This window comes from Protopterus annectens, chromosome 12.part0 (genome assembly GCF_019279795.1).
Source record: "Protopterus annectens isolate FY-2018-M chromosome 12.part0, PAN1.0, whole genome shotgun sequence".
NCBI lineage: Eukaryota > Metazoa > Chordata > Ceratodontiformes > Protopteridae > Protopterus > Protopterus annectens.
Genome location: NC_056746.1, coordinates 818,391,275 through 818,415,818, shown reverse-complemented (window position 1 = coordinate 818,415,818; position 24,544 = coordinate 818,391,275). Strand labels below are relative to the sequence as shown.

Below are 24,544 nucleotides of genomic sequence, written 5' to 3'. Positions count from 1 at the left end.
GGATATATACATATATACATGCACACACTCATACACTGACATGCAGGAGGTATTTTGACTAAGGTGAAAGTATAGCTGCTCCTAACAGCATTCATGCCACTGACCCTTTATTGCTAGTTTTACAAGTAACAGTTTTTTTCATTTGTCATATGCTACTTGACAAGAGTATTAAAAGTGTGACTCAAACTACAGGAATTAAAGACCCATAAGCTTAACCAGACTTAGCTGTAAGGTCATGGAACAAATCATCATTGACCCTATAAATAAGGACATAGGTGATCCCCAAACCCTTCATCGGACACAGCTTGGTTTTGTAAAAGACAGGTCATGCTTGTTAAATAGTAGACCTCTTCAAAAATGCCACCAGAGCCATAAATGAAGGGAAATCTGTGCATACAGCCTACATTGACTTAGCAAAGGCCTTTGACACAGTCTCACATTCGGGCATCATTGATAAACTCTCCCAGTTGAATATCAACCCTTATGTTGTCAGGTGAGTTGCTAACTCGCTCACCAACAGATCACACTCAGTCAAAGTTGGGGACTTTACCTCAACCAGCAGAACTGTCAGCAATGGAGTTCCACAGGGGTCAGCGCTGGGCCCCCTATTGTTTGAAATATACTTCTCAGAAGTTCAGGCAAAAACAGAGGGGCTGTACCTGACTAAGTTTGCTGGTGACTGCAAATTAGGGGCAGTCACTGAATCCCCAAACGATGTCAATATACTTCAAGAGGGGCTTACACATATCAATGGTTGGTGCCAAAGCTGTGGACTCAAAATCAGTGCTAAAAATGCATTATCATCCCCTTCGGTAACAACGAAATCCCTGTAGACTACCGTATAATAATACCCCAACATAACAACTCAGTAGTGAGAGACTTGAGAATGCAAGCTGACTGCAGCCTAAACTTTGACCACCATGTGACTACTGTGGTAAGGAAGGCATTCTATGTTGCTCACCCCATTATCAAAGCCATTGCCTCAAGAGCAAAAGAGGTCATCTCAACAGAGAAAAAGGTCAAAACACCCCTGTACTCGACCCTTATCAGGCCAATAATGGAGTACAAGACTCTCTTTGGTATGTACCTTACAAGGCGCCTGCAGCAACTTGAGAGGCCTCAGAGATTTCTAACCAAGAAAATGACAGGGTCTCCACCACATGTCTTACACTGACACATAGAAGTCACCATCACTGTACTCAGTTGCATACTGACTACTTAGAGAAGACTTGTGTCTGGCCTGCAGATCAAGCTCAGATCCAGACCTAATGGAAATGCTGCACATCTAAAACTCAAATGGGATAAGGATCACTTGCTCCAGGGAACTTAATCTGGCCTGTGACATAAATAGGGCCTGCTGGAGAGACAGTTATGTCTCTCAGAGGTTACCACTCCTCTGGAATAGACTGCCAGTTCACATAATACAAAGCCCTCTATGACCCTGTTTGTGTGTAGCCTGGATGACTGGATGGAAAACCATAAATTCCTTGCAGGGGATTTCACCTATAACCCTCCTAGATATGGGTAGCCATTGCTAACTATGATCTTGAGTTTAGGCTAGATCCTTTGTATTGGTTTCTCTAGAATTATATTGGGTACACATGGCTAGGCTTATAAAGACCTTTGGGTAAATAGCGTAGTAACCACCAATAAACCTATCAAGTAACAAGAATATTCTTGCCTTCAGGCATCTAAATTATTAGAGATCTTACTTGTGTGCTGGCACACCCTCAGACTGCACTGCATTTTTTCATGATAACTGTTGCCATATTCCTAAAAAATTGGTGGGGGAGGTACTTAAGAAGAAGTAAGTTCAGCAGCAGGTGGCCAAGAGTAATTACATGTGGACATTAATTTACCATTACATAGTTGGAGTTCTTCCTGGATATTCGAAGAGAAGGCAAACAAGGTACTCCCAAGTCAAAATCAGACAACATATGTATTGTTCAGGCGGGGAGCAATCAGCAAAAAGGGTGAGGTGAAGAATAATTGGACATTTTACACTATGTTGCTTTCACAGTGGGCTCAATTCAAGAGAGTGGCACTGGAAACAGCACCAGTACCAGTGTGGGTACAGATTCATTCACAGTATCAATGGACATATGGAGAATAACAGATAATAAACATCCTCAGTAGAGTAATTAGGTGGCTTACAAAAGGGTACTACAGCAGTTTAGAGACAACAGGAAGATGCAAGGTTGCCCAGTTGTATGTCTCGTAGCAGTAAAACAATGTAGGGCACACACCTTGCTACTGTTAGAGTTTGATTAAAACAGGTTGAAGGCCACATTACACCTGGCAAGCAATCAGCTGGCTGCACAAAGGCACATGGAGGTAGTGTGAACCTTATGGGACAAACTCCAAAATATATGTCATCAGTAATACAGCAGATTGTTTTTCATGGCCTGTTGTTTATCAGCCCTATGTGGAGCAGATAGCTGGTTAAAATAAGAATATGCTAATGATAATTAGGAGAAACCTATGACTGATCAGGAGGTGAAGAACCAGTGGCTGGCTCCAGCCTCAGGAGCCACAGAATAGACTGTAGCACGATGCCTGCAACATTAATAAGCACTGTGCCTATAACACAGACATCCACTCACACAGTTTTACCATACAGTGGTACTTAAGAAGGAACAGTTTTCTGCCATGAGAAGGGTACCCTGCTTACACAGCTTCAGGTGAGGGCTGTATTGAAGAAAAAGGTAGAGTGCTAAAGCTTGAACCCCAAATATATATGTCACATGCTTAGTTAGAGTCCATGCTCATTTAGCATAGCGGCAGCTTCTCGTGTGCAGTGGGGCAAGGACATCATAGAAGAACATCAAGAAATTTGGAAAATGGAAGTACATCACTTATGAAAGATAGCAGAAAAATAACCTCTTCTACCTCACCTAACATTATTGTCTTTTATTGCAGAACCTGGGCGTAACCTGTAAGACACACATTTCACCTTCCAATATTACCTTTTGTGGACTGGAGCTTCCTGCATGTTTGATCAACTTGAACCCTGCTGGTGCTCTTCCATGTGAATGGAGTGCACAAGTGTATGCTCAATTGGCTGATAAGCACACCAAGGGCTAGCCCCCACCACCCCTCACACACATACCTTTTCTTACCCTCAGAAACCCATAGCTATCTCTGCAGCTATCTTTCCAATGAATATCCTATTCCCTAAAATAAAAATCCCTCCCTCCTACCTTCTTACATCCAAAAACAAAGCACAATATCTTAATACCTATCCAGTAAAAATGAAACCTTACTATATCCCAAGGGCTCTGCTCTCATCAGACCATAACACATTTTCCCACATGCTTTTGGGAGACCAGATGTATTGTTTTGCAAATTTTAGCCGGGCCTGGATGTTTTTCTGTGTAAGAAAAGGCTTCTGTCTTGCAACCCTACCCCATAGCCCAAACATATGTTGAATACGGGAGATTGTTGTCACATGTAGTACACAACCAGTACTTGACAAAAATTCCTGCAGCTCCTTCAGTGTTGCTGTAGGTCTCTTGGCAGCCTCTCTGACCAGTTTTCATTTTGTCTTTTTATCAGTTTTGGAGGGACATCGAGTTCTTTGCAACGTCACTGTTGTCCCATATTTTCTCCACTTTTTGATGACGGTCTTCACTGTGTTCCATGTTATATCCAATGCTGTGGAAATTTTTTGTACCCTTCTCCTGACTGATACCTTTCAACAATGAGAGCCCTTTGATGCTTTGTAAGCTCTCTACGAACCATGGCTTTTGCTGTAGCAGGCAACTGAGTAAATTTCAGGAAAATCCTACTAGGACAGCTGAACTTTATTTGGGGTTAAAAAGAGTTTCTTTACTTGATGGCAGGTGTGTACCCAAGAAGACTGAATGTTGTATTAGTTTAAGGGTGTACAGACACAACAAAGTTTTAGTTTAAGGGTGTGCACAGTTATGCAACCAGTGTATTGTAAGTTTTTTATTTTTTATATTTTTTCCCCTAACAGATTTGTTTGTTTTTCAATTGAATAGTACAGGTTATAGGTCACATTAAAGGTGGGAAAAGTTTTGAAATGATTTCTTATGGTCTTATTTTTTTATATCACAAAAATCTGGCATTTTAACAGGGGTGTGTATACTTTTTATATCCATTATATGTAGCTTCTATGTAACGTCCTAAGCTTTTGTAATACACTGCCTATTGCTCTTTAGATTTACAAACTTTCTTTTATTATAAAACAGTTTACTTCCTATGCTTTTATTATCATCCTTTTGTTTTTAGTGTGGTTTAATTTTGTAACTACTGTATGAGATCTATTAACCACTTGTATATCTCAATTGTTATTTAATGTTTTAATTGTTTTGTATAATTCGGAGCTTTTCTCCCTGGGCCTCTGCTGTAAAATGTTGTGAGCTTAGTCGGACAGTCCTGGTCAACAAATGTAAAATAAATAATAATCCATCTCATTTGAATGTCATTAGTGTAAGGTTTAGCTTTACACACTGTACTATTTTTCCCTTCAGAATGCCCCCCACTGTGTTTTTGTCCTGTAAGAGCACAAACTATATACACACATAACAAGGTACCTGTAAACAAACATATAATTGTTTACTTTAATAAGTAATGAAAACAACAAATAGATGTGTGCTGTACTCTCCAAGGTACCACAAATTAAACTTATCCTCTGTTTGAAATAATTTAATTTATTCCCTTTATTTCTTTATTCAGCTGTTTATCTGTTTCTTTACTTATTAATTTCAGTTTGATAACCATATAAGTGGGAGGCTGACAATCCCTTTTTAATCAAAACCTGAGATCCATAATGCAAGACACAAACAGAAAACTGTAAATAGAATAAAGAATTATATCATTTCCTGAAAGAATGTCAAACAGTTTGACAAAATGCAGAGTGGAATCCAAGCAAGATGATAGTTGAAAAAATATAAGAAATGAAAATGAGGTCAAAATATAACTATCACTTTGCATGTAAGAACAGCATTATTGTTCATGTCTGAAATATTTGTATGTATGTACATAAATATGCTGTTTAACAGAGTGGCTGTGTTAAGTATAGACAGATCTATCTATGCCTAGTTATAGTTATATAACAGTCAATTAAATAAAACCATGACTTCACATGGAACCGGTGTGTCGTTTGCTTGTTTATTTATTTTGTAAAATAAATGAAACTACAATTTCACATGGAATATGTGTGTCTGTTTACTTATCTATGTATGTATAAAGTTGTACTGGCTAGTTCTAATTAAAAACAAAAGGTTTGTCTACTGTATAGGAATATGCATGCAATAACAGCCATTAATTTATTGTGATTTCATGACACTTCAGTTATAAATGAAGGCATACCTCTCAACCTTATAGTGCAGAGAGAGAGAAGCCTTGACAGAAACATTTAATTGACTAAAGTAGTTACCAAAGGCCAAGATAAAAGAGTAGATGACAGTAACTGTACTCAAAAGTGTTACACAACAGCAATAAGGTACAAGCAGAAGACAGAGTCCATATGACTTGAAGATGACTAGTTACTCCCCAGGAAATACCCTCTACCACTTAAGCCTCCTACTGTTACTAAAGCACGGGTCCCCACTGCGCTCTCCAGAGCTGAACACACTACAGCAATAAGCCCTGATAATATACAAGGATGTCTCCTATTTAGTTTGAAAAATGACCCCTCAAGCCCACTAGAATGTCTATTCAGTCACAATCTCCAGCCAGGCTTCGGTCATAGGAAATGTAGGACTGCAACAGTCATCCCTCTACATAAAGCTAGACCATCAAAAGACCCAGGGAACTACAGACTCATAAGTTGGACTAGTCTTATATACAAGGCCATGGAAAAGGTTATAATGGCTCTAATAAATACACAGGAAATCTACAAACACTGGACCCATCCTAGTTTGGGGTCATCAGAATTAGGTCATGCCTACTAAACCCAGTTGAGCCATGGACAATGGGCAAAAAAGCGCATACTGCCTACCTCAACTTGGTAAAGGCATATAATACACTACCTCACTTGGGAATTATTGGCAAACTCAAAAATTTAGATATAAATCTCTATGTAACCTGATGGATATTCAAATGGGTCATGGGTAGGACACATGAAGTTAGGATAGGGGCATCCACCTCCACCAATAGGCTTGTTACTAGTGGTGTTCCACAGGGCTCAGCACTTGGACCTCTAGAGTATGGAATACACTTCTCTGAAGTCATAGCAAATATGACCACCCCTGCAAACTACAACATTGATAACACTGTCCTAAGAGTAGACCTAGTGGTAAGGGACTTGATAACTCAGGTTGACAGTAACCTGAACATTGATCACCATGTGTCCACGGTGGTGAGAAAATCCTTCTATGTGGGGCAAGTTATAAGTTATGGCATGGCATCCAGACCTAAGGAGATCATAATTCCACAATCCTTAGCCCTCATTAGACCAATAATAGAGTACTCTCCTGCATGTACATGACCAGGCATGTGTAACAACTATAGTGGCCACAGGCATTCCTCATTAAAAGAATAAAGGGTGTAAATAATATGTCCTATGAGGAAAGCACAAAACCCTTGGCCTTGTACTCAATCTCCTACAGACTACTGGGAGATGATCTATAACTAGCCTACAAGGCCTTCTCAGATCCAGCCCTGATGGATATGCTACACATTCACAAAACAAACAGCACAAGAATTACCCTATCTAAGAATCTAAACTGCGCCTGTGACATAAGCAAAACATGTTGGAGGAACAGATGTGTGTTTGCGAGATTACCCTTTTTCCTGGAAAATACTCCCCATTTATGTGAAACAGAGCTCTTCTTTAAACTTATTCAAACAACATCTTGGCCCAACAGATGGGAAATTATAAATTCATCCCTGCTTGTCACCTCTGGCCTTTATGGACAGCAGCACCTTATAGAAGCCCAACATTTCCATTTAGAAGATTTTCAGAAAGATTGAGACAAATCAGAGGAAACAAAAATACTTGCAGAAAAACTGTCAAAACCTTCAAATGCATTTTTGAGTTCATTAATACAATAGATCCATGAAAACCATTATATAGACAAAAACTTTGGGCCATTTGGAAAAACAAGCAACCAAGAAAGTACAAAATAATAAAAAAAAAAACACCACCTAGAGATTTTTGAAAGGCATGAAAAATATACATGGACATGGGAAAGAAAAAGATCTGATTTGCTGCAATATTTATGCAAAGGAGAAAGCCAAAGCAATCAATACCAGAAAGCATCTCCAAATATATTTGAAGAAAAATACACACAATGTATCCAGGTGTGGAAACTTTTGCCACACAAAAAAATAAGATCACCAAGAGGGAATGTAAAATAGAAGATTAGTACAGTAGAAGTTAAACAAATAGAAGTTGAAGTTATGTAATACTTCCGACATGAAGGATTTAGTGTAAAGAGTTTAACATAGTTTATGTCACAGCTTGATGGAACAATTAGCCCCCAAAGTAAGGAAAACAGAAAGGAAGAAATATGGATGTTTGAAAGTATAACAACATTAATATGGTGCAATATGTATGCAACGGACAATGTAATGTTATGTAATTTGTGACAGACACGTATCAGTAAGAGTGAAAGGGAAGGTCTACAAGAGGGTAGTGAGACCAGCTATGTTATACGGGTTGGAAACAGTGGCATTGACAAAAAGGCAGGAGTCAGAGCTTGACGTGGCAGAGTTGAAGATATTAAGATTTGCACTGGGTGTGACTAGGATGGACAGGATTAGGAATAAGTATATTAGAGGGTCAGCCCAGGTTGGAAGGTTTGGAGACAAAGCCAGAGAGGCAAGATTACGTTGGTTTGGACATGTGCTGAGGAGGGATGCAGAGTATATTGGGAAAAAGATGCTAAGGATGAAGATGCCAGGTAACAGGAAAAGAGGAAGGCCTAAGATAAGGTTTATGGATGTGGTGAGAGAGGATATGCAGGTGGTTGGTGTGACAGAGCAAGATGCAGAGGACAGGAGGAAATGGAAACAGTTGCTCTGCTGTGGCGACCCCTAACGGGAGCAGCCGAAAGAAGAAGAAGAAGAAGATGTATGCAACGGAGAGAGCAAAACAAATCACTACAAAAAGTGTCACCAGAGACAGTTGTAGAGAAATAAAGGCAAAGGCATCCGGATATACAAAATGTCACAATACAAAAAAAAAATAAATAAAACAAAGGGGGAAAGTAGAAAAAAAGATTAGTAATGTGGAATCTAAAGAAATTGATGGTATGGATTACCTGAGATTTAATGTAGAAAATCCTACAGTGGTAATGTCACAGCATGATGGAACAATGAGTCTTAACAGATTAAGGAGAAACAGATGGAACAGGAAGCATTTGATCACTTGCCACATGAGGATTCTCTACAGCTTTCAGTAAGAAAGGAGTACAAAAGTTCAGTTGGAGTTGCACAGCAAGGGAAGGTGCAAGAAACATTGGCAATTCTGACAAAGTCAATGTTGTGTAGTGATAGACAACTGAATTCCTATATGAAAAAGCAACAGATGATGCAGGATGCAGATGAAGAGAATATGTCACAGGAAGGTGTTCAGGAACTTTCCGTGGAGTCTCTGCAGCAAATGGAGAGCAAAGATAACAGCTACTTTACTTAACAGAGATGGATAGACTTTTGATCAATGAAAAAACCTATTACAGAAAGGCAATAAGACCCAAAATGTTAGAATTCAGATTAAACAAATGAACACAGTAATTAAATCTGTCAACATAAATTTGTGTAATTTAACAGAAGTAAATAGGCTATATTAACTTGCAGCTAAATAACAGATAAAGTCTTACCACAAAAACACAGGACAATAAGGGAAAGGAAGGGGAGAAATCAAATGCCATCCTGGAAGTACTGAATAGAGAAAACTATAAAGCAGTTAAGACAAGAAGTGTTACTGTTAATAGAGTACAGCAGAGGGAACAGATCAAGACAAATACTCAGAAAGATAGATAATGACAAAAGCAATGCACAGTATCAGAACAGATCAGGATCTATTGTGTACTATCTCAAATTATAGACTGCAAATAGCATGGGCAGAACAACTTAGAAGATATGCAGATAAATACAAAGGAAATGTACAAAATAAGTAATATATTAATGACCCAAAAAACTCAAAATTATGGTCTAAAACTAAATGCCAAAAAATGCATTACTGTATCTTTTGGGAAGTCATCTATGCCTGGGAACTACCACACTGACAATATGCACCTAAGACTTGACCTAGTTGTTCAGGATTTGGACACTTATCTGGACAGTGACTTAACTTTTGACCAATATGTGCCTGTTGTTGTAAGAAAGTCCTTCTATATTTCACAGATTATAAAGAAAGGGATTGGGTCTAGATTTAGGGATGTCACTGACTCCCTCTTTACTGAGATTTCATTGGGCCAATCATTCCATATAATGCCCCTTTTTGTTTCGACACATGCAACAACTGGAGATCCCACAAAGATACCTTACTAAAAGGATACAAGGCCCAAACAACAGTTCCTCCATGGACCAACTGAAAACCTTAACACTATACTTGGTATCCTAAATACTCCAAAGACATGACCTTTGTCATAGAAGGCATCCTCTGACCTATTACTAATGGATTTACTGCACATCAGTAAGTCATATTGCATCAGAAATACTTTACCTAGGTGTCTAAACCTCTTCTGCAACATTAATAGAACAGTTTGGAGGGACAGGTATATTTCAGAGGATACTGCTGCTGTGGTACAGACTCCCCATCCACATAAAACAAATTTCATCCCTGTCCATTTTCAAGTGCAAATTAGATATATGGATGGGAAAACAATTTACCCCAGAAGTTCCCAATGGACTACAAATGGGCAGATGCAGCTCATAAATGATTTATTCTAGGCATGGGTACACTTAAATTATCTAGGGTATGATCCAGAGGGAATATGAGAGGCGATCCGAGATACAGCACACAAGGCCGGAGATAGTTGACTTGATAACCCCAGTAAGCTGCCCCGCTATTCATTTCAACCCAAAAGATGACTTTAAAGTGTTCATTTTTTCCTATATATATATATATATATATATATATATATATATATATATATATATATATATATATATATCAAGCCACATGTGATTTATTGGCTAGAAGTATGTCCTTTGTTCCAGCAAAATCTATGGATGTGAGCAACACCATAGTAGATCTAAAACAATTTGTAAGAAAATTTAATTTGAATATAATGTTCCATAATGTGGAATATACTAGAAATCCATTGTACATTTCTAGCACCCACAATCCCCCACTTCATCCATCCTTACAGTTGTTCGAAAACCTATGTGAACTAGATTTTTCTGAATTTGGATGGCAGAAAGTTTAAAAATAATACATACAATATGCCCAAAGAGGAATATGATTGTATACAGAAATTGAAGTCTAATGGTGGAGTGAGAATCATGAAACCAGATAAAGGTGGAGGTGTGGTGATTATGGATGTCAATTTGTACAATGCAAAAATGAAAAGGATATTAGATGGTAAACATATAAAAAAGTTTCTTTAAATGAATTAAATGGAGCTTACAGAAGGATTAGAGGTGAACTCAATGATTTATTTATTGAAGGCAGTATTTACATCACTGATTTGAATTACATTAACGTAACCCATCCAAGGACACCCACGTTTTTGGCCTGCCTAAAATCCATAAAGACCTTAATGACCCCCCCCCCCCATGAGACCCACTGTGGATGGTCAAGGATCTATTACACAATTTATTGCTAAATATTTAGATTTACAATTGAAAGAGGTATTGGAAGGTGAGGCCCACTTATGTAGAGACTCATGGGATTTTTTGAAAAGAATAAACAGTCTTGATTATACCAACACAGGAGTATTTATAACCATCGACATCAAAGATCTATATACAGTCATACCACACAAGTTAGGTATTGAGTGGTTTTGTGACTATTTTATGGAAAAGGGAATAGCCCACAGCAAAGTTAATGTTTATGAACAATTAATTGAGACTGTCTCGTACAACAATTTTATCTTATTTAATAATGAGTTTTATCTACAATTGGAGGGTGTGTCTATGGGATCGGCAGGTGGGGGCCTTTACGCTAATGTTGTAATGCTTCAATGGGAAAACAAATTTCTGTTAAAATCCCCTTATTTCTCATTTTGTAAGTGTTACATGTGGTTTTTGGATGACATTTTTATTTTTTGGACAGGGCTCCTCAAAATGATTTATGAGTTCTTAGATTATGTGAATAGCTCGACAATCTTTTTGAAGTTTACCCATACTATTGGTGCTGATGAAATTTCATATTTAGATATCAAATTAATGAAAGACAGGGAACAGAAAGTACTCAAATTGGAAAATTTTAGGAAATCCACATTCTCCAACAGTTATTTACATTATGAAAGTTCTCACTCTTACAAACAAAAAAGAGCTGTGGTTAAAGGGTAGTTTGTAAGGGCTGCATGCATGGTTACACTTTTTAACAGCTTCTTGGATGAATGTGATAAGTTGAAAGACATGTTTATTTTGTTGAATCTAAGACACAACATTTTAATACTGCATTTGTGACAACTTTTAATAGTTACAGTAGGAATATTGCTGATATACTCTCCAAGAACTGGTTGGTAATGGTTAATAATAAGGACATCAGAGAATCTATGGGAGAAAAACACAGTGTTGTTTATAGAAAGGGAAAATGCCTAAAATCTATTCTGGAAACCACTCCAAAGGGATGTTTAAGTGGGTCTTTGAGTAGGTGTTTTAGTTGTAACTATTGTCCATATGTTAAGGAAGGCTCTACTTTCAGTATTAATAATACAATTGTAAAGTTAAATCAGAAGTGTTCATGTAATGCTGAAAAAAATAGTGTATTGTGCATTTTGCTCAAAATATCCCTGTTTTTATATTGGAAAGATGGAGAGGGAGTTCAAGAATCACATATATAAACATCTCAGGGACATAAGGAATAAAAATATAAAAAAATGCATTGGCAAAGCATTGTTTAGAATTTGTGGACCATAATTTTAAATTTGCTATTATTGAGGTCCTTATCCCTGATAAAAGAGGTGGTCCCTGGTCACTTATATTAGAAAAAATGAGGCCTTATGGCAACTGAGAACAAACGCCATACAGTGGCCAGGTCTTAATGCATTTTCACAATCCTGTTTCTTAAAGTTGAAAGCTCTAGACAGATGAATTTTAATGTATCAGATGCATTTTATATAGACTTTAATGTTTTTATGGATTTTATTGGCTTTAATTAATGCTTTTTATGGTATTTATTTTGCCATGATTCCTGTATATATAGTAATTACTTACTATAATTTATTTCATTTTGTAATTTTACTATATTTATAAATAAGAACTGTAATTTAGCTTTAATTCTGTCATGCATATGTAATGTATTGAGTGTGCTGTTAGGCATGTTGTACTAATTAGGGGCCGTAGTACTGATGACATAACTGATTAGATTTTATAACTAAAAATGGTTTATTGTCTATTTTGGTTATCTGAACAAGTCTCTGAATTAACAAAGACAAAAGTGCTTATGTGAATGTGCAATTTTAACTCGTAAGGAATAAACAACTTTTACTTGTGCTACAGCATAATATTGTGGCCCCTTACTCTGCTTGTGCCTTTTCTTTTCTATTGGTGTGACCTTTCATACTTTTAGTGGATGATCCCAGTTATTTTCATTATGGGTAATATGTCATGTTCAACCATGGGACAGGTAAGGCTAATTTACAACCAAGTGGGATAGGTTATTTCAAACAAAAAAGGGAAATTAGCTAGATAAAGTGGCCTGCAAGAGCAACTAGCCTAGTACTTACCTTACCTCCGAACCTATAATCTTACATTTCACATGCACATACAAAAATGCATAAAAAACTCACCAAAAACTTGGGAATGCTATAGAGATCAAAATCTTTATCACCAACACAACTAAAGCGACACTACTTAGCACCTCCCCTAACTAGTTTAAGGAGCACCCATTCTTAGTAGCTTCCACGAATGACATAAAGCACAATTTGGGCAATGCTATAATAAAGTGGCTAAATTTGCAGCAAATGCCCCTTTCAGAACCCACTGCTGTATAGCACTGAAAGCCTAAATTGGTTAGAACTAACACTTCAACTAACATATACAGAGCTCTTCCCACTGACCACATTAGCTAGCTATCATCTGCTTGACTAGCACTAAATACCGTTCTGTACAACTATGTTCATACTCCGTTATGATTCAGTGAGGAAAAACCTTTCTGTCCACAACCCTATCAAATCTGCAGGGCATGATCTGTATTTGTACAATGTTGCTAAGGCATGGAACTCCTTACCTATATCCATCTGGTCAATATCCTCCCCCAGCCCTTCAAAACTATTGTGAAATAGTTGTTAGCCAAAATCTGTCTCTGTTTTTGCTCGACCTCAGGATAACGATATTGCTAAATATGAACAAGTTCCTAGTCATAACTTACACCTCCTTACTCCCCATTTTCATTTACTTCCTAACTTTATCTAGATATGTAATAACTTACTATTTCCCTAACTTCATATTGCAATTCCTGTATGTATTACACCAGTTTAACTTTAACTTCTAAAAACTGTCTAAAATTTCTGTAATAATTCAATTATTCGGGTCTATATTATGTCCTTGAAATTGCAGTTCAGTGAACGTCATTTACATTGAAAATGCCAGTCAGCGAACCCGCTCTTGTGGGGGGCTGTGCTACCCCCCGCTAATGATATATACCAACTCCGAGATCGCACTGCAGTGAGAAAAGGGCAGATATTCTGATCTTCACTGTACCGTGATCTCACTATGAACAGTTTGTTGAATGGCATTTAAATGTAAATGCTGTTTGCTGAACTGCCTTTTTGAGGACAGACTATAGAGCCAAATTATTGTTTTATAAGTTGTCTTTGTTTTACCTAATTGTGTCACATTGTGTCCAGTTTGGTATAATTATTTAAACTGTAGATGTTTTGTTTTATTTTTGAGGCTTTTAAAACTGTTTTCAAAAAGTGTTTGAAATACTGTGAAACTTTTCTCCCTGGGCCACCAATAAAAATGGACACCCACCCAGTTAGACTTTCCCAATAATCAGACATCAATAAACAAATATCATGCTTGACCTTGTCCTTACAAATGTTTCCTCTGCCTACACCCCACTAATATAATATAATATAATATACAACTTGTGATTGCAACAACTATGCAAATGAAAACCAAGAATTGCACCCAGATAAGGAAATCTGTGGAAATAACTGGCCACCCTTACCACAACAAAAATCATCAGACTGAAAAAATATGCAAGCAATACTACTAGGATTAACTACGTTATACTGCTCAACTATCCCTGATTTTACCTCATGTTATTATATTTCTCCTTATAAAATGTTTTGATTTTCTGGTAAATCACTGAAGATTACAGTCAGTCTGTAATGTCAGACATTCGAGTTTCATACGTCTTAGTCTTTAGGAAATCCATGTTGTTGCAAATCCTGTTATTTTCCTACCAGCATGAATTAGACTAATGTTTAAAAGTTATACCCGATTTTGGACTTGTATAGACTCTGGTGGTTATTAGTCTAGTATAAACCTATGAACCGACATGTTATGCACAAAATATGACACAACAATACACTGAATGCATCATTCATACTTATTTCTTCCCACAACATATACTCCAAATTCAAGATTTGACAGGAATAATGAAAGAGATTTCAAATAATCTCATACATAAAAAAATGTACACTAACCTGTAGCATCCTTCAGTAGGCTTGTAAATATGCACTAGAATGTCTCACTGGAGCCACATTCTTATGGGAAGTGGACCGTTGTTTCAGTACAGCCAGCAGGAAAACCTACCCAGTATCTGAGCAATAGAACATGGCCATAATCACTGCCACATACAGCACCAGGAGATGAAGTGACAACTCCTTTTTCACAACCCCTCAACAAAACTTATTCTAAAATTATTGTCACTATATCCACAAAAGGAAAACAGAATAAATATTGTATAAGAAATAATTAAATAATAAGACACACTAAAACATTCAACAATAACCACATCTTCTCAGCTGAGCTAAAATCCTGCAGCTCCAAGCAAAAAGAATACGGTAAACCTAATAGAAAACCAGACTCCCAAGCAATCAGTGAAAAAATAGCCATTTAGCAATGTAAATAACACTCCACCATTATCACAAACACACACTGAAATTACTGCACACTCAACCTTAAAAAAATTAAACCTATAATATAAAGTTTTGGACTTTATAATCCATGCAACATGGAAACAAGAAGTACATTAAATACATACTGTCCACTTAAATTTCTCCAGTAATGAAACCAAACACAAGAGATGCCATCAACAGCACACAGTTTAAATCAGAATCTCCCATACTTAAAAATGTTCACTTACCTGTAATGTCCAAGTTTGAAGTGTAAACAACTTCCATTAATTCCTCGAGCAGCCATCTCCTACAAAGTTGACTGCCTCTCCAGATGACTTGCACAGACTCTACAGAACAGCTTAAATAGTAGAATATCACCACTATCTACAAAACTTACTCCAACATTCAAGTCACCTATAGCAAATCATGACAGTCACTTATAATCCCACTGTTACCAACCACAAAAAGTAAAATTCTTAAAAAAGTAGTAATTTAATAAAAAATAAACGGCCGCACTAACCTCTTATCCAACCTTCCCTTATGTCTGTGAGTTCCACAGCTGAGTGTAATTCTGTATAGTTTCACACTTATTATATAAAACAGCATACCCACCCCAAACAATTTAGACAAGCCTTGTCTGTCCACATGATGCACCTAGACAATATCTGACTCCACTACTTTGTAATGAATGCATGAATAGATTACACTGGTTAACACATTCAGATAAATACATACATTAAAATGCATAAGACATTTAAAACAGCTCAGCATTTAAACCTCTCATTCAATGAAATGAAAGTCAGCACCAAACAAGAAACTAATGCACTTAGCACCTTATCCAATTGGATAGGACCATTTTCACCTCTGATGGCACCCACTGTTTAATCCAGTGTCCAAGATAAGAAACACTTAACACAAAGCCAAGAATGCCTATAACAATTTTACAATAATTAACATGCAAACCAATACACTCAGGCTTCTCTTACCACAAACTGAGAATTATGTAACTATTTTTATATGTTTAGTTAACGTTTTAGTTAAGGTAAGAAACTTAAAGGAACTGTAAATTTTCAGTGGAGATTGATATCTGTAGAAAATGATAATAAAGTTACATATACAGCTTTAAGTGCCCTATTTATAAGGTAGTAATAGACTGTAACAGCTGTGAAAAAAAATATTTCAGTGAAAACCTAGGGAATCACAAATATCAGCTGCCCAAGAAGAGAGTTGTAGAAACAGAGGCTGGGATAAGGGCAACACATTAATTTTAATGGTGCACTTCTGCAAGAACCAAAACCTCTGAATGTATTAGCTGGGTTAAACTTACAGAAACTGGCATCTCAAGATGGCCTGAAACACAAAGGCAAAAAGTATTTTGACTGATATACTTTTAATTTTTTTTTAGTCATCATATAAACATGTTATGGTCTTCAAATGCACTCACAAGTCCACATACTGTCTATACAAATACCACGCATAAACCTTTTGTCAAAGTCTTCTAGACACACTGTGATCTCAGCCTTCAGTGCAAGCATGACAGCACATACTCCTTCTGTACTCCCACATACTGCAACTCCTTGCAGGTCACCCAAGAGTCACCAGGGAAGCAGACCTAAGCATGTTATGCCCGCTAACTCTGCTTCCATACAAACTTAGTCAAATGTCATAGGCTCTTAAGAGTTTCAAATCAGCTGAACTACAAGGACATTTTAGCTTTCCCAGTGCCCACCCTTAGGCCTTTCCTCCTTTTTTGATAAGGGCCAGGCCATTCATACCAAGGATGAATTATTCAATGCCCAATCAGTTAATCAGTTATCTTTTTTAAAGACAGACAGTGTGTCACACTGTTTAACTTAGAGACTTGGTTTGTTCTAAAGAGGTGGGCAAGCACTGTGGTATAAATCTATCCCTCCACCATGTGCATTTATTTGTTGGAGTGGATTTACATTTATGGTCCTGTAGCTGGGCTATTTGGTTAATGGATGTATAAGAGTTTTTAGACTACTAGATCCATTGTAACTAGCAAAACCTCCATGCTCCACCTTAGTAACACATGATAACGCTAACCTTAACTCTAACCTGCATCTTAAACTAAAAAAAAAGCTATTCCCATAACACTACCATAACAGAAGACAGTTGGGACTCTCATCACACACGTGCACATGGGCACATACAAGCACACTAAATCTATCCCCTAACCCTAAACACTCACAATCACACACACTCTATCTGTCCTGCGAACTAATCTATCCCCTAACCCTAAACACGCACAATCATAAACACTTAATTCATCCCCTTACCTGACCCTTACTCTAACCCTAACCCATACACATTAGGAAACACACACTCGCACCTTCTGCACATCCCTCTTACCTGTTGTAATGAAGCATACACCCAGCAAAACATCTGTTTGATAAAGTGGACATTTAACCAAAAAGCACCAACTTCTGTCTGTCCACCAAAGCAATCGTCTACAAATTAGAGCCACTATGAAGAATATGAAGACATAATAACTTGGGTCCAAGTGGCTATATAGATGGACACCTATCTCCACTACAACTGATAATCAGTGGTGTACCACCAGATTCTGTTCTGGGACTAGTCCTTTTTCACATCTTTTCCTTCGATGTCAACACTGTTGGCAACACTGACAGTTGGAACAGAATGCTTGTGTGTGTGTGTGTGTGTGTGTGTGTGTCTACTTGATATGCCCGACATTCCAAAATGCCAACAACCATATGGCCGACACCATATGATCGACATTTGAAATGTCGAACATATCAATTAAGTAAAAAAAAAAGAAACATAACTTACTTTCACGATGCTAGTAGGGGGGCTCTGCCCCCCCATAACTTTAATATACCAACCCCGAGAAATCTTTCCATTCCGCACTGTAGGGAGATGCCGGTTCCCCATGGTCGACCTTTCAAATGTCGATCATATGATGTCGGCCATATGGTTGTTGGCATTTTGAAATTTCGACCATGTCAAGGGAACCCGTATATATATCTGTGTGTGTGTGTGTGTGTGTGTGTGTGTGTGTGTGTGTGTATATATATATATATATGTATATATATATATATATATATATATATATATATATATATATATATATATATATATATATATATATATATATATATATATATATATATCTATATATATATATATATATATATATATATGTATATATATAATATAAACATACAAGATATGGTAGGACTGAAAGATACCTACGAGATTTGATTGATATAGATTGAAGGGTGAGTACTTAATATAGCACACACTGACTTACAATATGGATTCATTTAAGAACCTGGGTATATTAGTAGATAAAGCTTTGATTTTTTTTTTTATCATATCAGCAAATTGGTTAATGATACATTTTTAAAACTATAGACTGTAAAAAAAAAAAAAAAAAAAAGATTTATAAAGTCTAGGAAATCAGAAATGATGGATTGTAAGTTGCACTAGACCCAAATTAGAATATAGAATAATACTTTAGAAATCTTATAATAAAATTAGCATGCGTAAATTGTAAAGACCACAGTGAAAACATACCAAGGGCATTTATAGGTTCATGGGTAGGTACTAGGCTATCGGCCCAAGGGCCTACATAAGTCTAGCCAGCAAGGTACCATAGTTTACGCCACCCAAGAAAGTTATTTTCCTGTGCCACTGTCCAGCAGAGACACAGGAGTGATCCTTGGGGTGTATTTCCTATTTCCCATCCACTCATCAAGATTTTTCTTGAAGAGTGCTAATGAAGAACTTTACTTGACATAGATGGGTAGCTTGTTCCAGAGTATTGGAAGTCTCTGGGACAGGAATCTATCCCTCCAGCATGTCCTGTTTATTGTGGTGACAAGGTTTAGGTCCCTAGAGCTTGTAGCTTGGAGGGATTGGGATTTTTTTAGGTATAGCATGTCCAACAGCTCTGGGTTTGACATAGCTTTATATGTTAGGCAGAGACCACCTCGGATTAGGTGATATGCTACAGAGTAAAGCTGGAGTTTTTTGAGGCGGTCAGTGTAGGGCATTTGTTTGAGGCCAGTAATCCTCTTTGTGAGGTACTTCTGTGGCCTTTCCAGCTGCTGCAGATGTCTTGTGAGGTACATTCCAAAAGGGGCGTTGTACTCTACAATGGGTCTAAAGTAGAGGGGAACATTGACCTCTTTTTTCCTGGATGAGAACCCTTTTATGATGAGGTGTGCCACGTAGAAGGACTTCCTGACTACTGTTGTGATGTGACTGTCAAAGGAGAGACTACTGTCCACCTGGGTCCCAAGGTCTCTTATCACGCATTCGGTGTTATGTAGATTGCTGCCTGTGTGATAGTTTATGGGTACAGAGTTTTTACCAAAGGGGATGACACTGCATTTTTTGGCATTGAGCTTGAGGCCAAGGCTCTGACACCAGGCATCTGTCTTAGTGAGGCCCTTCTGTAGGATGTCCACATCATTTGAGGACTTGACTATGGCTCCTAGTTTGCAGTCATCTGCGAACTTCGTCAGCCAGAGGCCTTCTGTGTATATGTTTATGGATATGAAAGTTTAAGTTATTACAAATGATTGAATATTTGAACTTTTCACTCCATCTCATATTGCTATTTAAGTGAAAAGCTTAAGTATAGAGTAATCAGAGACAATTGCCACTATGGATGTTTGGAGTTATCAAAGTAATACAGAATCTTTAGAAGATGATACAGAGAACAAGTTACTATATGTCTAATTCCTGTAAGACTGACTGACACATAGAATAACATTTCTAATTATATTAAGGTAACACTACTGTTGAATTTTTTTAAAAAGGTCTTCTTCACTTATATGGAAATGACTGTTTTGTTACATTTACAAGCTAGAACGGCAGAAGTGCCCATGCCTAACAAATTGTAATATATAGAGAAAAGCCATGACAGAAGCATTTCATTGGCTAAACTAGTTACTAAATGACTGGAAAATGAATATTTACTCAGCCATAAACTTATTACAGAACAAAACTCATGTTTATTTTAGTTCGTTGTAAGAACTGTTTACATTTAAAAAAATGAGTACACTCAACAAAACAAGTAAAATGTTTCTAACTCTCTAATCAATAAAAACGGGTCTGTTGCCATTGATACGAACTTAGCCCTACCTCTGTTACCATCTTAGTGGATATGGGCATCCTGAAGCAATGCAGAACTTGTCTTATGTTTACTGACAGCCAGTTAATTCTAAAACTGATATGGTATATGAGAAATATATTTACACAATGTCACTGGAGGCAAAGATCTCACATAAAAGCACTCCTAATATCAATAAGGTTACCAGTAGTGCACATGCTGCACCCATCACACACAATTCAAGCAAACACATAGACCCACATATGCTGAGGCACTTAAATGTAATTTGCCTAAACCCCAATGATCTCCCAGACAACGTACACATAACAAACCACCTTAGCAACCCTGAACACACTCTTTCAAAACACCCACATTAACACATACAGCCACATCTCATGGAGCCTCTACTTCTAAGCCCATAAGACAAACCACCACACAATCCAACATTCTAGTCATTAAAGACTCCATTGTGAGACACACAGATGTCCCTCTCATCAGGCTGAGAAAGGAGAAAATCACATTCAGTTGCTTATCAGGGGCCAGGATCTGTCACATTACGCATGCACTCATGTCATTGAACCACAGGTACTGGTATACAGACATCATGGAGCTCTTGGAATACGTGTCCCAGACTGGTATGAGACTAGCACTGAGTAGCATTTTACCCTGTCCATGGATGATGTTACAATATGAAAAAAAAAGATGACTGACTGTAATAATTTGATTATTTTCTGGTGTCATTCTAAGGGGGTGCAAGTTTTGTCATTATGGAAGGTGATGGTGAACAGACCACACTGTTTTGCCAGGGATGGTCTGTACCTCTCCCCTCTAAGCTTTTGAATATTAGCTAAAATACTGTCTTCCCCCACAGTGCCTTTTTTAGGTAATGCAAAACTGAAAGTGCTTCTGAAATAGCAAATCAAAACCCAGAAAATCTAAAGGTCTTACAGCTCAATGCTATGAGTCTAAAGAAAGACCTCACTGCTTAGATGATCTCTTTACCCTAAATAATGCTGAAGTCTGTGTGGTCTCTGAGATATAGTTTAAAGCCACAGGTACAGACCAGTTACTACACAGACAGGGACTAAAGATGGAGGGTCTCGATTTACATAACAAATATACCTCAGGGCTGGTCAAACAGGATGATGTTCAAATCACCATAGGTAAAACCCCAAACCATTTTCCTGTAAGCTATAGGCCCCCCCCTATATGACCCAGGAAAGCCATAACATGCATTTAAGCTTACTGAAAATACTCACCATCTAACCCAAGGCCATATTCATGGGTGACTTTAATTACCCCAGTATTAAATGGGAATTGTACATGACACCAAACGTAAAGGCACATAAACTCTTAGATTTTGTAAACACAAACTCGCTGGACCAGACTACCCCTCCATGGGTCACAACACCCATGAAGCCTACTTAACCAAACTGAAGACAACCCCATTTTTAGCAAACACACTGGTTATGGGGGATTTCAGTTATCCCACCATCAACCAGGAACCTACTCTACCCAAATTCGCTAGAACAAAACTTCCTTGACTTTGTGAATTGAAATGCCCTGGAGCAAATTGTCCATGCCCCAACAAGATGAACAAACATTCTAGATCTCTGTACTACCAACAAATCAAACAGGTGCACTGCTGCAACCTTTGGACCCTCACTAGTTGAAACTGACCACAAATCGGTCACCTTTGAACTGGCACTAGCACCAGAACTCACAAAGGGTGAAATCAGACTAAAAAACTTCACCAAGGCAAAATATACCCTCTTAGGTGACAGTATAAATACATTCCAAGTCCCACCCAAAGCTGAAAGTGGTGAATGTGCCACAGCATACACTTAAGCCCTGTACAATAACTTGAATAAGTGAATATACTTGGCTGTACCAGATAGAATCAAAGCCAGAGCCCCAAGTAAAATCAAACTGCCATGGTGGACTTCCAGCATCAACAAACTCTACAATAATCTCAAAATGTTGATGTCCAAGAAAACAAAGACAAGGACACAACAGAAAAGCACCCTCCACAGCCTTAACAAGCAAATAAGACAACTTGTCAAATCGTCCAAGAGCTCCTTTGAGAGAAACCTAGCAAGTACTGCCAAGGATAGCCATAATGCCTTTTACACCTATGTACGTAAGCTAAAGAGTAGGGCCCAAGCATGTGTAGAACTGGTGGCCAATGGTATCACACACACTGATACCACAGAGATAGCGAATATGCTATCTGCAAACAACGCTCCACAGATAGGCTCTCGAACCTCTCCAGTCCTCTTTGGTTCTGCTTTCCCATATCACATTGTGCTGAATTGCTTTCTTTCTCTCTCTCTTCCTCATATCTGCCTTTTTATCCTGCCCATGATATCTAATTTTCATGCTATTACACTACTCTGCATTGCTCTCTTCTCTCTCTCTCTCCCTCTTTCTCGCTCTCTCCCCCTCATTCTAACTTAGTGTCCTGCTCGGGATATCTCTGTATTCCAGTACTAAGATCTATTCTTCTATCTCTCTTCACTCCCTGAACCTATTCATCCATTTCTGATATCACCTACATGTTACCTCCCACTTGTGCCACCGACTTACAGCTGTTCCAGTTTGTACCTGCTAACTCCCATCCCTGCCCCTTCCCCCTCTTCCTGAGCATCCTACTGGAAGTGATAAAACACCTCCCAACCTTTGGGCACCATCTTTAAACTTCGCTCGATCCCGGTTGCTGTGCATCCTGGCTAAGCGTGTACTCCTACAGTAAGTAGAACCTGTTTTTGCTCTTTGCATTGTTGCTTTTTATGGCTTAATACCATCGTGCTCTCTATTGAGAAAGCACAAGGACTGTCATGTCGTGCTTGAATGTTATTTGATACAGTAGAAGTGTTCTGGATATAGAGTCGCCAGTACTTGCTATCTGTATATGCTTTCCCTTATAAGGGCGTTTTCGGGTATGTCCCTTCATCAACGCACTGTACACTATAAATGGTGTGCTTAGTTATTGTAGTCTGTTAAAAGCTTTTATTTGCTGTCCGTGGAGTGTACTGGTTAATGTATTGCACAAAAGATGTAGAGTTTGCTAGTTAAATGTTTTCACCGTGTGCTAGGTGATTTTTATCTCTGTTAAAAGCTATTAGCTGCAGTTTTTGATGAGTGTATTGATGATTTTCTCTTTGTTAAAGGCTATTAGCTACAGTTTTGATGAGAGTATTGGTTAATGTAATCTAAAAACGCCGTGGAGTTTGTTGGCTAATTATTATTTTTGTAAAAGCCAACTTCCACGTGCATGTTACAGAGATATGTTATCTTCTCAAGTGTTGTAGAGCACATTGTTTTACGGCATTTGTCCTGTCTATTTTGGAGTGCCTATTTGTATATCAACCTGTTTTAGAACAGAAAAGCTTTTGCTTTGTCTTAAATGAGCTATGCCCATTTGGTGGGCCAGATGGTAAAACTGAGTGCTCAAGATGCTTTTGTATCTGTTAATTGTGCCCTCCTAACGCAAACTTCCAATCGCTTATTACAGAGACATGTGCTACTCTCCCAAAGTAGTCATCTGGAGGCCGTATAATGCACACTGCACTGCTCCTAGCCTTCCCTGTTTTACCTATTTGCAGTATTGAGTGACATTGAACACTTCTACATGCTATTTGTTAATTGCTCTTGTAACAAACTATTAGCTGATATGATTTATTTATTTTCTTCTCATTGCTGCATGATGTTTGAGGATTTTACTTTTATACATGCTTAGTAACTGCCTATTACTGCTACTTGGAGTCAAGGTGTGTTTTACATTACTAAAATACTACTTCTCTCTCAACTTTCTCTCCTGTCTTCTAGCTTTTTTGCCCTGATTTACCCCGTGATTACACCTGGGTGGACACCTAGACCTAACTAAATTAATACAGCTCATCCAATTGCTCAAGCAATAGTAACAACTCTGCTGCCTCATCCCCTTTTTTGGAAATTGAACCAAGAAGAATCTAAGGAAGTATGTGCATCTGCTGCTAAACCTTTAATCACCTTACTGTTTAAGCCTTGCTAGCTGTTTTAGTATACTCCCTGCCAGGAAAGCCAGCAGCCTTAACTCCCCTTGTTCCAGTTTCTCTGCTCTTCCCCCTCATCCCGTTCCCTGACTTACACTAGCTCCCTTCTTCCTTCAGTCCAACTTGGTCCAGAGAATATCCTAGTGGACTAAAGTGTACTTCTGCATTTGTCCACTAGGTGGCATCCTCCCCCTACTAAAATAGACCACTTCACCCACTTCATGTATTCTCTCCAAGCTCTAACATTT

The 24,544-nt window shown here is 37.9% G+C and overlaps 2 protein-coding genes across 2 annotated transcripts in view; both read right to left on the bottom strand.

Moving 5' to 3' along the window:
* The window catches only part of LOC122816218 (serine/threonine-protein kinase 35-like), a 95,479-nt gene extending 80,036 nt beyond the window's left edge, over positions 1-15,443 (bottom strand). The window contains exon 1 of the mRNA XM_044088965.1: positions 15,407-15,443. Coding sequence (XP_043944900.1) covers positions 15,407-15,443 — 37 coding nt within the window. The remainder of the gene's footprint in view (positions 1-15,406) is intronic.
* A 982-nt stretch (positions 15,444-16,425) lies between these two features.
* Positions 16,426-24,544, bottom strand: part of LOC122816217 (serine/threonine-protein kinase 35-like) — a 62,150-nt gene continuing 54,031 nt past the window's right edge. The window contains exon 2 of the mRNA XM_044088964.1: positions 16,426-16,508. Coding sequence (XP_043944899.1) covers positions 16,426-16,508 — 83 coding nt within the window. The remainder of the gene's footprint in view (positions 16,509-24,544) is intronic.